At 43.4% G+C, this 15,489-nt stretch overlaps 1 protein-coding gene across 4 annotated transcripts in view; it reads right to left on the bottom strand.

The window, feature by feature from the left end:
• Positions 1–1,263: 1,263 nt before the first annotated feature.
• The window catches only part of LOC142196092 (P2Y purinoceptor 2-like), a 28,057-nt gene continuing 13,831 nt past the window's right edge, over positions 1,264–15,489 (bottom strand). For 2 of the 4 annotated variants that reach the window (XM_075266300.1, XM_075266302.1), the window contains exon 2: positions 1,264–3,529. In XM_075266300.1, the coding sequence (XP_075122401.1) occupies positions 2,442–3,506 (1,065 nt within the window). In that variant the 5' untranslated portion in view covers positions 3,507–3,529 and the 3' untranslated portion in view covers positions 1,264–2,441. Of the gene's footprint in view, positions 3,530–7,429; positions 7,515–15,489 lie in introns of those variants that run through there. The other 2 variants (XM_075266301.1, XM_075266304.1) reach the window with 2 other exon arrangements.

Here is a 15,489-nt window from a genome sequence, read left to right as displayed (position 1 = left end):
ACTGAGAGCAATCTCATCATCAATCACCGCAGTGCACACAAACCTTCTCAAGAACCTGTCTCAGACCTGTATTACCGGTTGTTTGGCATCTCACAACGAAGTCTACCCTTAAGCAACCTCTGCTCTTGGATGGAGGACACTTGACCTGACCTAGGGCTGAAGTACTAGCAATTATATATGATCTCCATGTCTATCCCTCACGATACAGAGCAGATCATATCTAGAGAGAAAGGACCTTCCTATGGGAATGAGCCAGCAAAAAATGGACTTGAAGGACCTTCCACCCTTGGTCTGGTCCCCAGTCTCGTGATTGTCAAGACTCGGGACTTTCAAGGAGATGGTGGATTTGTCTAAATGAAGGGACCTGGTTGATGGGATTTCCAGTATTATCCACTAGATAGGGGATAACTGCTAGACTGGTGGGGTCCAAATTCATGGATCCCCACTAATCGCAAGAAAGGGGACCCTAGTTTTTTTGTTGGAATGGGGCCCATCATGTCCAGCACAATGCTTGGCTTTCAAAAAATAGACCGGGCCAGCCCAACTCATACAATATCTCTATTCCATTGGCTTGGACCCTTGTTCTAGGCGGAGGTCCCAGCGTTCAGACTCTCAAAGATCTTGTAGTTATCTCGGATCCATTAGGTAGGGCGTAACTAGGACATCACCTCTCTTTGGGTTACACCAGACAAGTTTTTATTGGTGAGGTCCATGGACTGGGGCCTCCACCACACATTCGAGGGATTGTTCTCCTTTAACATTTATTCGCCTCATCTCCAAAGAGTCCATGTCCAAATGGCATTTTGGACATATTGAAATTCTCAAAACAAGTGAGAGGTATGGAGCTCAGGAATGGGCACCTTCATTTTAGTAGTCATGGGCAGTGGTCATCCCATAGTAAAGATCAATAATGGTCTCCATATTGTGGTTGGCTTTGGTCTCCTCTATGTGCTATCTATAATACTGGTATCTTCTTGTATGGTAGAGAGGCCTTAGATTGAGGTTCTAGGGTGTGGTAGCTTCCTTTGCACCCCCTATAGCTAGGTCCCAGGGTCTGGATTGTACATCCCCTTCCACCCCTCTTCCATGACCCTTGGGACACTTCATCACCACCCACCATTTTGGCTAATAATGCAGTTCCTCAGTAGACCCATAGGAGTCCTCAATAGGTCCAGTAGTGAGGAGGATAGGACCAACCAAGGCTGGGCCCCTTATCTCCAAGGGCCCTATAGGAAACCAATTCAATAAAAAGTAAGCAAAAAATTGAAAACAAAAATTTATTTTTATACAGCGGGGAATAAAATCTTTTGTACAATAAAATCACATTTACATAGACACTATATTACAGGATCAGGACCCCGGTGTAAGGCCCTGTTCACACTGTTCGGTAAATTCAGTGCATACCCTGGGAAATTCTCCCATGTGGCCAACAAGTCTGTGGTGCACTATGGCTTACAATGTTATGGAGGTACTGTTTATAGCAAGGTTATGGGGCGGTGTGACTGGCACAGTTATGGGGGAACTGTGGAACTTCATATGGAACCTTCCCCACGTTCTTTACCAGCCCAGTCAATTCAGTCCATCAAAGTCTTAAGATGTAAAGTCATCATTTCATGCCCCCTAAAGTCACATAGAACCTAGACATGCAAGGTCTAACCCTTTGACTTCCAAGAATGTATGTAATACTTCCTGACTTGGCTTTCATATGACACCAGGATCAGAGCTTTAGGTGCAATAGTCGGGGAGCATCACTGGTTTTAAGTCGAGTTTCAAGACAAGATCCCAACAAATTCATTAACTCATTCAGTCTTAATCTCAACCAATCCATCCATTCTACGCTCAAAAAACTTCAGTCAATCATATCCCAAGTCCGACAACTTCAGTCATATAAAGTGGTTCCCTCAAGACTCCCCTACAAACTGGATCTCCACAAGACCAGTCAGTATATCTGAGAGACAGAACATACGGCATCTCAAAATGTCAACCAAAACCTAATTCTGGAGCAACAACTCCAAGACAGTGCTGTCTATAGATGGATGACTCTGGTTTGACCGATAACCCAAAAACATGTTTAAGACTCCTTGAAGGGTCACGCGTGGTATCTATAAATAGTACTAGAAAGACATGGAACCCTTAAGGCTAAAACATTCGGTTTAATCAGCCTTGAGGCAGATGTTCAACCATCTTGAAGACACGAGTTGGTCAAGTTCAACCACTGCGACTTTGACAAGTAAGTCCATCATGTCTAACCACTTGCCCTTTCTACGAACGAATCCATCATTCCGAGTCACCCCATGGAATGGGCAATGTTCTTTCTGAACATTGATATCTAAGAAGATCTCAAGAGGTGAAGGAACTTTCACGGAGCTACGTCAAGGTCACTTCTTTGAAGTGTTAACTTGTAAAGTCGCCATTTCTATGGACTCATATTGGAGTGGTCTTCACATCCTGGTAATCACTGTAGGACACGGACTCGGGCTCGAGTTCCCCTCAACAACATTGCCGTTCGTAACGGAGCTCCAGTTGTTTTCTCGTACATAACTTGAGAATTTACTTTTTATTTTTGTGATTCCGTTTCTTGAGATAATATTCCTTCGGATAGTCTGACCTGCCAAGAAGTATAGGATGGGGTCAAAGCAGCTGTTGGCGCAGGCCAGTGGCCTCATGGCTTTGTAGGCCATGTTGATGGCATTTAGGATGTCGCAGTCAAGGTCTAACTTCCGAAAGTAATAGTAAAGCGTCCGGTTCACGTGGAAAGGTAAAAAGCAAATGACGAAGACAAACAATACGATAATGATCATCTTTATGGACTTCTTTTTGGAGTTGGAAGTGTCAGAAGAAGAAGCCGCCGATGGCTTCAGAAGAGCCCGGGTCATCTTGATGTAACACACGATGATGACAACGAAAGGGATGCAGAAGAGCAAGACCAAGGTCACCGTGCTGTACACCACAAACGTGTCGAATAAAGCAGGGTTAGATGTGTCATGGCACGTTGTACTCTCCCCACTGGCGCTGATGGTGGTGCTGGTGGTCACAAAGTACAATATAGGAGACTGGAAGGCGACCACCAGCACCCAGACAATGACTGATATTATCCGGGCGTTTCGAACCTTGAGCCATCCCAGCGACTTCATCGGGTAACAGATGCCGAGAAAGCGGTGGATGCTGATACAAAGCAGGAAGAAGATGCTGCAGTACATGTTGGTGTAGAATAAGAATCGGACAATCTTACATAAAGCCACTCCAAATGGCCAGTTGTCGCCTTGGGCGTAATAGTATACCAGGAGGGGTAGCGAGATGACGTACAACGTGTCCGAGATGGCCAAGTTGAACATGTAGGTGGTGGAGGCATTCCAAGGTTTTATCCGGAACAGGAAGAGGTAAAGAGCGGTAACATTGAGGATGAGGCCAATGCAGAACACAATCCCGTAAGACACCGGCAGGAGGACGTACTTAAAGTCTTCATCGAATTGACACTTGTATGTAAAATTCTGTGTGGTATTCATGGTTAAGTCACGTGGGCGGTCCTCTACAATAGAAAAATATAACAACGGGGTTAGATAGACATATCATGTAACGAATACAATATATTACCTAGAAATAAGTGCCCAGATAATACCGCACAGTGCCAATTGGCATAGACAGGCCCTACCGCACAATTGGCATAGGCCCTATGACATCATGGGGCCCGGACTGTGCCAAGTCCTTGGGCTTCATAGTGAATAACCCTATAACTAAGGGCGATTGTCTATAAGTGACCTATAGAGATCAATGACCAGGAGTCCAGCTCAGCCCGGGCCTGTGACAACAATGGGATCAATAGATCAAAGTGACAAACTCTCTGCTAATATTTACGAAGGCGGACGTGTCAGAGCCCAAAATGGGGCAGGAGAAGGAAGGTTTTTTCAAAATTTGTAACACATTTATATCTTTTGTGTTTTCAATAGGCAGAACTCATTTTTTGTAGGACAAGTTCATTTTGGGGGCTTATTTTTTGTAGGACAAATTCATTTTGGGGGCTTATTTTTTGTAGGACAAATTCATTTTGGGGGCTTATTTTTTGTAGGACAAGTTCATTTTCACCTGTTACAATTTTTTGAGCCTGGTTGAACAGAACTAAGCAATTTTGGCTTTCTAACATGTCGTGTCGGTCATTACAGACACAGCTATACCAAAACAGGGGATATAGGGGCTTTCAGAAAAAAAAACAGAACCGAGACTGTTTTCAGAGTTTCACAACTTTACGACCAAATGTCAAAAAGTCTCTTCGTAGATAACAAGGCCGTAAAGGCAGTAAAATATTTTCCACGAACAGGACGGCGGGTGACACAAGGATCTTGCTATCAGATCTCACATGTTCAGGTGGCACAGATAAGAGATGAACTTAGTGACAGAACACGCCGTGTAGGGCCGCATGCGTGGGAACAATAGTGATATCATCAAATCTCCTAAAATATTACTAAGGCTCTTCTGTGTTTTGCCTGAGCTCAGTGCGGGGTCGGTTCTGGAGAGAAAGGTCCTGCACGGAGGACCCCTTTATAGTCCACCAGCATCTGTTTGTAGCCACTGAAACTGTGGGCCACCTATCCATCACTCGGAAGACCCAAACAAAGGAGAAGACAACACATCAGACCTAGCATAGTTGCTAATCTATAGTGAAATTATTATTAAAAAATTATAAAATTTTGTAAAAAAAAAAATAAAACACTAAAAAACATTGTCTGGATAGATATTTTCTTATCATCCTGCCTATCGGAAATAGGAATAAAGGAAAAGAAAAAGGTTATATGTACCCCAAATCAGCACTGAGAGAAACTAAAGCTCTACCCAACAAAAAACAAGCCCTCACACATAACAATGTTATAGGTCTTGAAATGTGTCAAACAAAAACTAATTATTTTGTGTATGAAAAGGGGATTTATTGGGTTACGAAACAGGATCAAAAATAGAAGAAGTTGATAAAACCAATGGTGATTTTTTTTTTTCTCCAGTCTAAGGCCCACTTTGCGGTAATGGTCCTTTTTTTTTGCAGATTTTGCTGCGCTTTTTTTAAGCTAGAAGGAATGGTAAATATCTAGCAATCTCTTATATGTCTCTATGGCTTTGGCTTAAAAAACCACAGCAAAATCTGCAACAAAAAAAGCTGTGTTTTTGCAACATGGGGCCCGGGTCTAATTTTTTTTTTTGGGGGGAAATTTTTTTATTTTTCAAGAAAAAAGCATAAAACCTACATAACTATGTCATTACCCAAAGCCCTGGAGCATAAAGTTACCATAAAAGACGCAGAACCTTCAAAAATAAAAGCGATCCTGCAAAAAACAAGTCCTAATACAGCTAGTTCAATCACTGTTAAATATTATTAAAAAATATAATTTTAAAAAAATATTATTAAAAAATTAAAATAAAAAAAAATTTAAAATTAAATTTAAAAAATTATTTAAAAAATATTCAAAAACATTATAACATTTTCTTTTGATATGTGGAGATTGAGAAGGATTAAAAAAATTCCTGAACCCTTGAGGCCCAAACTAGGAGTCTTTAAGGGTTTAAGGTAACGTCTACCTGCAAAAAAAAGTAACAAAAAAATTTCTAGGTAAAGGTTTAGAAAATTTTCTAGTAAAAATACCTACGATAGAAAAAAAATACTTAGCGAGAATCCTCCCTCAGGCTACACTTACTGGCCACCGAGGTGTTACAATGAACCTGAGACATCTCACACTGAGTCATTCGCCGCCGACATTCACTCGAGACCTACAATTAAAATCGTCAATTAAAAAAATTGACATTTTTGGGAAAATTTTTGAAATTTTAAAAGTGACTTTTAGAGTTTTTGCTTCGTGGAGGGTTAGATAATACAGATTTCCTCCATCCTAGACGTGATGTGTCGCATGATGTCCAGTAAGCGCTCCACATACGTAAACCGTTTCATTGTCCGGATTCCCACCTGGGCCCCAGTGGTAGAGCCCAACCCAGGAAAGGTCAGATATAGCGGACCCCGCGGTCGCTCCGGCGTCTCCACTTCCTCCCTGTTTATTTCTATCTTATGATTGTTTCCTGTTTTAGTCTTGTTGTTACAGTTACTGCCTGTCTGGAAATGACCCGATGTCGGGGGTCCGGGGGTCAATAGACTGGTACGTTATATACACTATATACAGCGGAGTACATAGATATGACTTGAGGGAGGGTGTACATGTAACAGCCTTTATATGACCAAAACCCCCTCACTTGTACCCACTGTAACATAAACCCCAACTATAAGGGGGCAAATAGACACATGCCCTTGAATGGGGTAGTGATATATACAGTGCCCCATAATAGTGATATATACAGTGCCCCATAATAGTGATATATACAGTGCCCCATAATAGTGATATATACAGTGCCCCATAACAGTGACAGCCATAGTGCCCCCATAACAGTGATATATACAGTACCCCATAACAGTGATATATACAGTGCCCCATAATAGTGATAGCCACAGTGCCCCATAATAGTGATATATACAGTGCCCCATAATAGTGATATATACAGTGCCCCATAATAGTGATATATACAGTGCCCCACAACAGTGACAGCCATAGTGCCCCCATAACAGTGATATATACAGTGCCCCATAATAGTGATAGCCACAGTGCCCCATAACAGTGATATATACAGTGCCCCATAACAGTGATATATACAGTGCCCCATAACAGTGATATATACAGTGCCCCATAACAGTGATATATACAGTGCCCCATAACAGTGATCTATACAGTGCACCATAACAGTGATATATACAGTGCCCCATAATAGTGATATATACAGTGCACCATAACAGTGATATATACAGTGCCCCATAATAGTGATATATACAGTGCACCATAACAGTGATATATACAGTGCCCCATAATAGTGATATATACAGTGCCCCATAATAGTGATATATACAGTGCCCCATAACAGTGATATATACAGTGCCCCATAACAGTGATATATACAGTGCCCAATCATAGTGACAGTCCCAGTGCCCCCATAACGCTGACAACCACACTACCCCTATAACCGTGACACCCACATTGCCCCCATAATAGTGACCCCAACAATACTCTCATACTGGTGACAGCCACAGTCCCCCCATAACAGCCATTGCGTCACATGTCAGTGGTTTAGATCTTCTCAACCTCTAAACATAAGCCCACATATCTTTAGTCACTGACTAAGGGAGTGTGTCACCAGCGGTCATCGGAGTAAGGAGGACATCACCATTGCTCCAAAGAGACCAAACCAGAGATCCACAAGGGGATCCACCGTTTGATTCAGGTGACCCTATAACCTGTCTCCCTTGGGGGGATATTGGGGGCCTCTGACACACTCCCTTTACTCGGGTGAAGAATCAGAACAGAACGCTTCTTGGAAATCTGCAGAACATTTCGGCGTATGACCTCACCTACAGCTGACGGTCTCCGGGGTCTGCCCTGTTCACACACAGAGACGTCCACCCTGTTAGGAGGAGGAGGATGGTGTGAACAGCTGCGTGTGACCGTGGCGGGATTGCACGAATGGCGGCTGGTACACGAGGCCTCGCTGACGCCCTTTACTCCAAGAGCTTGTGACATTCACATGAAACTTTATAGCCGGATAATGTCCCCGGGCGCACATCTGCTCCTCCGCACACATCTCATAGCCCAGCTGTTTATGTCACCCGTGTTTACAAAGGAGAGCGACTGGTGTTGACCATGTGTGATAACCGTTGCGTGATCCTGGGCGCACCCCGCTTTATGAGTCTTATCTTAAGAAAGCTAATATATGCTCCAGACACCTACGCAGCCTGGGATCAAACCACTACTGAATGGGGTCAATTATTTTAACAAATAATGGGTTCATATTTTTTTGTTAACAAATAATCCATATTTTCACACGTTAGTGTGGAAACCATCAGCAAGCTGGCAGTGATTGAATTACTATTGACATGTAAAGGTCTGTTGCCTGTACATTATATCAGTAAGACTAACTGTGTGTCCTTGAGCCAAAGCAAAAGCAACATCTAAATAAGATCCAAAAACAGGATCTAGCCTGCCTGCTGATGGTTTCCAAGACAGATAGTAGAATCTTCATGCAGCGGACCTTCCAACTGTACTGGTATTAGGAAAGGAGTTGAAACCAGATGGTAGGGTGGTGGGCTTTTTACAGTTACTTGAAACCTCGGATGTACTATGTGGATATGATAGGGGGAGCTGTGGAGGAAGCACATCAGCAAGTTGCTCCACAGGTTTCCTCAAGAGTGCAAACTTCTCCAAAACATGGGGCTTCACCAAACACTCTCTGGCTGCAGCACTACTGTCTAATACAATGTACTCACACTTTTGTGTTCTCATGTGACCTTCAGCACTTTGTTTGCCAAAATCCAAAATTTAAAGGGACTTTTCGCCACGTCCACCAACTCCAACTCCTTGCATCCTTCAATAGGCGCTGCTCCCCTGATTCCAACTCAGTTGGAATTTTTTCTCTAGCCCCCACCATTCCTGAGTAATCAGTGTTTCAGCAACCAATGTGCCAATTAGACTCCCTACTAGTGGGCTGTCTTGGGCTGGAGCAAGTAGTCTGGGCCCCGCCCACCTGATAGTAGAGAGCAAATTGGGCACTGAATCTAAAAGCATTGATATCTCAGGAACGCTGGGGGCTAAAAAAAAAATTCCAACTGCGTCAGAATCGGGGGAGCGGCGCCTATTGAAGGATACAAAGAGGTGAAGGTGGTGAAAGGTCCTTTTTAAAGGAATTGTCCAACTGTGCTCAAACTCAGTTCTTCTCTGTACTTGGAGACAATGCGAGGTTGATGTCCTATGGTGTTTACGTTACTCCTCTATACACCAGAGTGTAAAGACCTGACTCCTTATCTCTGACTACTATGAACCTCATGAACCCGCTGCCCATAATAACCAGCCCTACCATACTAGAATGTCTGACGCAATGCTGGAGTGTGCCTATGCCCCACATTTTAACTACTGTAGGATGTATCCTGTAAACCCCATAAATGATAAACCCTGTGACCTTGACACTTGGCTCGTAAAATGAGATCACAATCTTGTGAGACCAACCTTGACCCGTGCTACAGACCTGACTCTCGGAGTGAAGTTATGCAAGGTATTCGGGTTGTAAATGCCACGAGGTGCGGATACCAGTCCCATGGAGAGGAAGTAGTGGTGCCAAGATTTGGGCTAGCTCCATGTGTTTGCAAGTCCTTGTGCAAGAGATTTACATCAGTCCTGCCCAGGACTACACCAGGGTGGAGCATGTGCCCATATCGCTATATGACCATCGCGCCCCCTGATAGAAAGAGGAGTCTGGGGGCCGCAGTCAGGACAGATTGTAGAGCAAAGATTAGTAGGAGGAAGAACAAGAAGAAGAGAATTGTAACAATAACAACCAAAAACTTACAAAATCCAATATCTAACAGTGAAAAGGTAACCAAGAATCAAACAGAATCCAGACCTTCTCCACCCCCGCACGAAAAAACATTCCCCCCTGCCGAAGCAAAAAGCGAAGAATCATCATAAAAGCCGACACAATACAGACAGAGTTACCTTTGTGGCGAATGAACCACCAAGATCAATGGACTGATACAATGTATCACACGCAATCCCCGGAATGGCGCGATCGGTCCGGTGACAATGTGCTGCAATCTGACCGTCCTCATGAGAACTGACTATTTATAGCCAATACAAAAAATGTCTTGAGAAAAAAAGTTGAACTAAAACATGAATCCGACCACAAAGGAAATGTCACAATCGATAAAGTTGACAATTCGTGAGAGCCGGGGGCTGACGCCACACAGGACTATCCTGGTAAGGGTCTGCAGTCCGGTGAGAAGTCACACGTTCCCGCAGGACTTCACAAGTCATTGGGGTGCAGGAAATATGGCTGGGTGGGTGTCCTGAGAACGTGTATTGTTCACGTCTTAGGACAAGGGTGGGCGGATGGCTGGAGGAGACGGCGAGAATTTTTTGATGGCTGGCCAAGAAGTTGCATAGACGGCAATAGAAAAGAACCCAAAAATTTAGGTTCAGGGTTGGTTGCTGGTCCTGGTCTCTACATGGCCAGATGTGGCCACTCCTGTTGACTCCAGTCTGGCTGTATGGCTAGCGTAGAGTATCCAAAGGATAGGTCATCAATAGATCTGATTGGTGGGGATCCAATTCTCGGACCGATCTAGTTGCATTTAATTGGTTGGAGTGCTGGGAGTTGGACCTCCACTGATTTGCTATCAATGAGAACAACCCCTTTAAGGAGAACCTGTCACCAGGTATGAAACGCCCAATGGCAGCCATCATCTGATCGGCGTGGTCACCCTGAGCCTTATAGCGTTTTGTTTATCCAAATCCGTTCAGCTATTCCACAGCTATAAGCCCTTTTAATGTTGATGAAAATTAGGGTTTACTAGAGAAGTGGGCGTTAACACGGCATGACATACATCACAGAGACCACGCCCCCAGGGAAACCACCCACTTGGTTAGTAGACTACACATCAGGGCTTATAACTGTGGAATAGCTGAACAGATTTGGATAAACAAAACACCAAAATGCTCAAGGTGACAGCGCCGAACAGAAGATGGATGTCATTGGGCATTTCAGACATGGTGACAGGTCCTCTTTAAGGGGTGCCCCATCCACAATTAGTGTGGACTTCCACAGTATGGTCCCCCCCCCCCCCCCCTGGCTCTACAGAGGGAGGTGCTATTGGGTGCATGACCATTACCTCCAGGACTGTAGCAGTCTTGGCCAAAAACAACAAGTTCCTCCAGAATGGGGGCGTTTGGGACCTCCATCCTAGTGATCTGCGTCATGTCTATTTTTTACTTCTTTAGTGGGTGACCATTGAAGGGGCGTGGCTTGTTTATAAGGGGCGGAGAATATTTTTCTTATAATTTAGGACTATAAAACCCCTGTTCATCCTCGTGATCCGAGCACAGACGTCCGGCTGGACTTGGCCTCTGCCGCCTTACGTGGCGCTGTATATCGACACTCGCATTGTTACACATTGTTGGGCTGTTTACATTGCTGACAGTGATCGATGACAGAAACCACAGAGGACACGCAGCTGACTGGATGGGCGGCCATTTTCTATTAGCATGTATATTCCTGATACACCAGGAGACTCCTGCGCAGATATCATTATATCCAGTCTAGACAATGCTCTGTGAGCTAAACACATCAGCAGCTGCAACAATGTTACAATGTATCAGTCTTGAGTCCAGGCTGTTGAGCTCACAGAGCATTGTCTAGACTGGATACATTTGTAACAATCCCTCAGCTGAGGGCAGGACTATCTATATACAGGGATACTGCCTCTGACCAAGCGGGTAGTCAGTGACTGACAGCAAGCAGAGATGTAGAGACTGATAGCTCTTATATACCGTCATGTACGGGGTCAGAGAGTCGTCCATCAGATACTTTCCTAAGGCTAAGCTGTTAATAATCCAGTCCCGGAAAACCCCATTAGCCGGATCTGCAGGGAAACGAGAGCAAAAGGTCCCTGACAGACGGGAAATAATAACAAAAAATCCACTGTCCAGGATGAAGATGCTGCAACCAGATATTCAAGGCAAGGGGGGCACATACTTTCCACATTAATGGGAAATCCTCATCTATAATTAAAGTTAATTGTATGTTTTGAAAGACACAAAAATGTAATCTTATAGCGAGGTCACCTGACCTGTGCGACCAGATCGGCCATTGTTCAGACTGTGGTCCTCCAAGGATTTATCATTGTTCAATTCACACAAAGAGACTTAATAACTGCGCAACAGAAAGACGCCACGCAACAAACAGCACGAGGGCGGACGCAACGGAAGAAACATTAGATATATATATATATATATATACTCCAGCAGGGCTGCAATGAATATGCCCCTAACCCTGCTCATTCTCATCAACCCACATTGTGCCCGAATACAGTAATAGTGCCCTTACATCCTGTATTATACTCCAGAGCTGCGCTCACTATTCTGCTGGTACAGTCACTGTGTACATACATTACATTACTTATCCTGTATTATACTCCAGAGCTGCGCTCACTATTCTGCTGGTGCAGTCACTGTGTACATACATTACATTACTTATCCTGTATTATACTCCAGAGCTGCGCTCACTATTCTGCTGGTACAGTCACTGTGTACATACATTACATTACTTACCCTGTATTATACTCCAGAGCTGCGCTCACTATTCTGCTGGTACAGTCACTGTGTACATACTATTACATTACTTATCCTGTATTATACTCCAGAGCTGCGCTCACTATTCTGCTGGTACAGTCACTGTGTACATACATTACATTACTTATCCTGTATTATACTCCAGAGCTGCGCTCACTATTCTGCTGGTACAGTCACTGTGTACATACATTACATTACTTACCCTGTATTATACTCCAGAGCTGCGCTCACTATTCTGCTGGTGCAGTCACTGTGTACATACATTACATTACTTACCCTGTATTATACTCCAGAGCTGCGCTCACTATTCTGCTGGTGCAGTCACTGTGTACATACATTACATTACTTATCCTGTATTATACTCCAGAGCTGCGCTCACTATTCTGCTGGTGCAGTCACTGTGTATATACATTATATTACTTATCCTGTATTATACTCCAGAGCTGCGCTCACTATTCTGCTGGTACAGTCACTGTGTACATACATTACATTACTTATCCTGTATTATACTCCAGAGCTGCGCTCACTATTCTGCTGGTACAGTCACTGTGTACATACATTACATTACTTATCCTGTATTATACTCCAGAGCTGCGCTCACTATTCTGCTGGTACAGTCACTGTGTACATACATTACATTACTTACCCTGTATTATACTCCAGAGCTGCGCTCACTATTCTGCTGGTGCAGTCACTGTGTACATACATTACATTACTTACCCTGTATTATACTCCAGAGCTGCGCTCACTATTCTGCTGGTGCAGTCACTGTGTACATACATTACATTACTTATCCTGTATTATACTCCAGAGCTGCGTTCACTATTCTGCTGGTGCAGTTACTGTGTATATACATTACATTACTTATCCTGTATTATACCCCAGAGCTGCGCTCACTATTCTGCTGGTACAGTCACTGTGTACATACATTACATTACTTATCCTGTATTATACTCCAGAGCTGCGCTCACTATTCTGCTGGTGCAGTCACTGTGTACATACATTACATTACTTATCCTGTATTATACTCCAGAGCTGCGCTCACTATTCTGCTGGTACAGTCACTGTGTACATACATTACATTACTTATCCTGTATTATACTCCAGAGCTGCGCTCACTATTCTGCTGGTACAGTCACTGTGTACATACATTACATTACTTATCCTGTATTATACTCCAGAGCTGCGCTCACTATTCTGCTGGTGCAGTCACTGTGTACATACATTACATTACTTATCCTGTATTATACTCCAGAGCTGCGCTCACTATTCTGCTGGTGCAGTCACTGTGTATATACATTACATTACTTATCCTGTATTATACCCCAGAGCTGCGCTCACTATTCTGCTGGTACAGTCACTGTGTACATACATTACATTACTTATCCTGTATTATACTCCAGAGCTGCGCTCACTATTCTGCTGGTGCAGTCACTGTGTACATACATTACATTACTTATCCTGTATTATACTCCAGAGCTGCGCTCACTATTCTGCTGGTACAGTCACTGTGTACATACATTACATTACTTATCCTGTATTATACTCCAGAGCTGCGCTCACTATTCTGCTGGTGCAGTCACTGTGTACATACATTACATTACTTATCCTGTATTATACTCCAGTGCTGAGCTCACTATTCTGCTGGTGCAGTCACTGTACATACATTACATTACTTATCCTGTATTATACTCCAGAGCTGCGCTCACTATTCTGCCGGTGCAGTCACTGTTTACATACATTACATTACTTATCCTGTATTATACTCCAGAGCTGCGCTCACTATTCTGCTGGTGCAGTCACTGTGTACATACATTACATTACTTATCCTGTATTATACTCCAGAGCTGCGCTCACTATTCTGCTGGTACAGTCACTGTGTACATACATTACATTACTTATCCTGTATTATACTCTAGAGCTGCGCTCACTATTCTGCTGGTGCAGTCACTGTGTACATACATTACATTACTTATCCTGTATTATACTCCAGAGCTGCGCTCACTATTCTGCTGGTACAGTCACTGTGTACATACATTACATTACTTATCCTGTATTATACTCCAGTGCTGAGCTCACTATTCTGCTGGTGCAGTCACTGTACATACATTACATTACTTATCCTGTATTATACTCCAGAGCTGCGCTCACTATTCTGCTGGTGCAGTCACTGTGTACATACATTACATTACTTATCCTGTATTATACTCCAGAGCTGCGCTCACTATTCCGCTGGTGCAGTCACTGTACATACATTACATTACTTATCCTGTATTATACTCCAGAGCTGCGCTCACTATTCTGCTGGTACAGTCACTGTGTACATACATTACATTACTTATCCTGTATTATACTCCAGAGCTGCGCTCACTATTCTGCTGGTACAGTCACTGTGTACATACATTACATTACTTATCCTGTATTATACTCCAGTGCTGAGCTCACTATTCTGCTGGTACAGTCACTGTGTACATACATTATATTACATTACCTATCCTGTATTACACTCCAGAGCTGCGCTCACTATTCTGCTGGTATAGTCACTGTGTACATACATTACATTACTTATCCTGTATTATACTCCAGAGCTGCACTCACTATTCTGCTGGTACAGTCACTGTGTACATACATTACATTACTTATCCTGTATTATACTCCAGAGCTGCGCTCACTAGTCTGCCGGTGCAGTCACTGTGTACATACATTACATTACTTATCCTGTATTATACTCCAGAGCTGCGCTCACTATTCTGCTGGTACAGTCACTGTGTACATACATTGCTTATCCTGTATTATACTCCAGAGCTGCACTCACTATTCTGCTGGTACAGTCACTGTGTACATACATTACATTACTTATCCTGTATTATACTCCAGAGCTGCGCTCACTATTCTGCCGGTGCAGTCACTGTGTACATACATTACATTACTTATCCTGTATTATACTCCAGTGCTGAGCTCACTATTCTGCTGGTGCAGTCACTGTACATACATTACATTACTTATCCTGTATTATACTCCAGAGCTGCGCTCACTATTCTGCTGGTGCAGTCACTGTGTACATACATTACATTACTTATCCTGTATTATACTCCAGAGCTGCGCTCACTATTCTGCTGGTGCAGTCACTGTACATACATTACATTACTTATCCTGTATTATACTCCAGAGCTGCGCTCACTATTCTGCTGGTACAGTCACTGTGTACATACATTACATTACTTATCCTGTATTATACTCCAGAGCTGCGCTCACTATTCTGCTGGTACAGTCACTGTGTACATACATTACATTA

The sequence above is a fragment of the Leptodactylus fuscus genome, chromosome 2, assembly GCF_031893055.1.
Source record: "Leptodactylus fuscus isolate aLepFus1 chromosome 2, aLepFus1.hap2, whole genome shotgun sequence".
NCBI lineage: Eukaryota > Metazoa > Chordata > Amphibia > Anura > Leptodactylidae > Leptodactylus > Leptodactylus fuscus.
The sequence above is the reverse complement of the archived record's forward strand: the minus strand, read 5'-3'. Positions and strand labels throughout refer to the sequence as shown.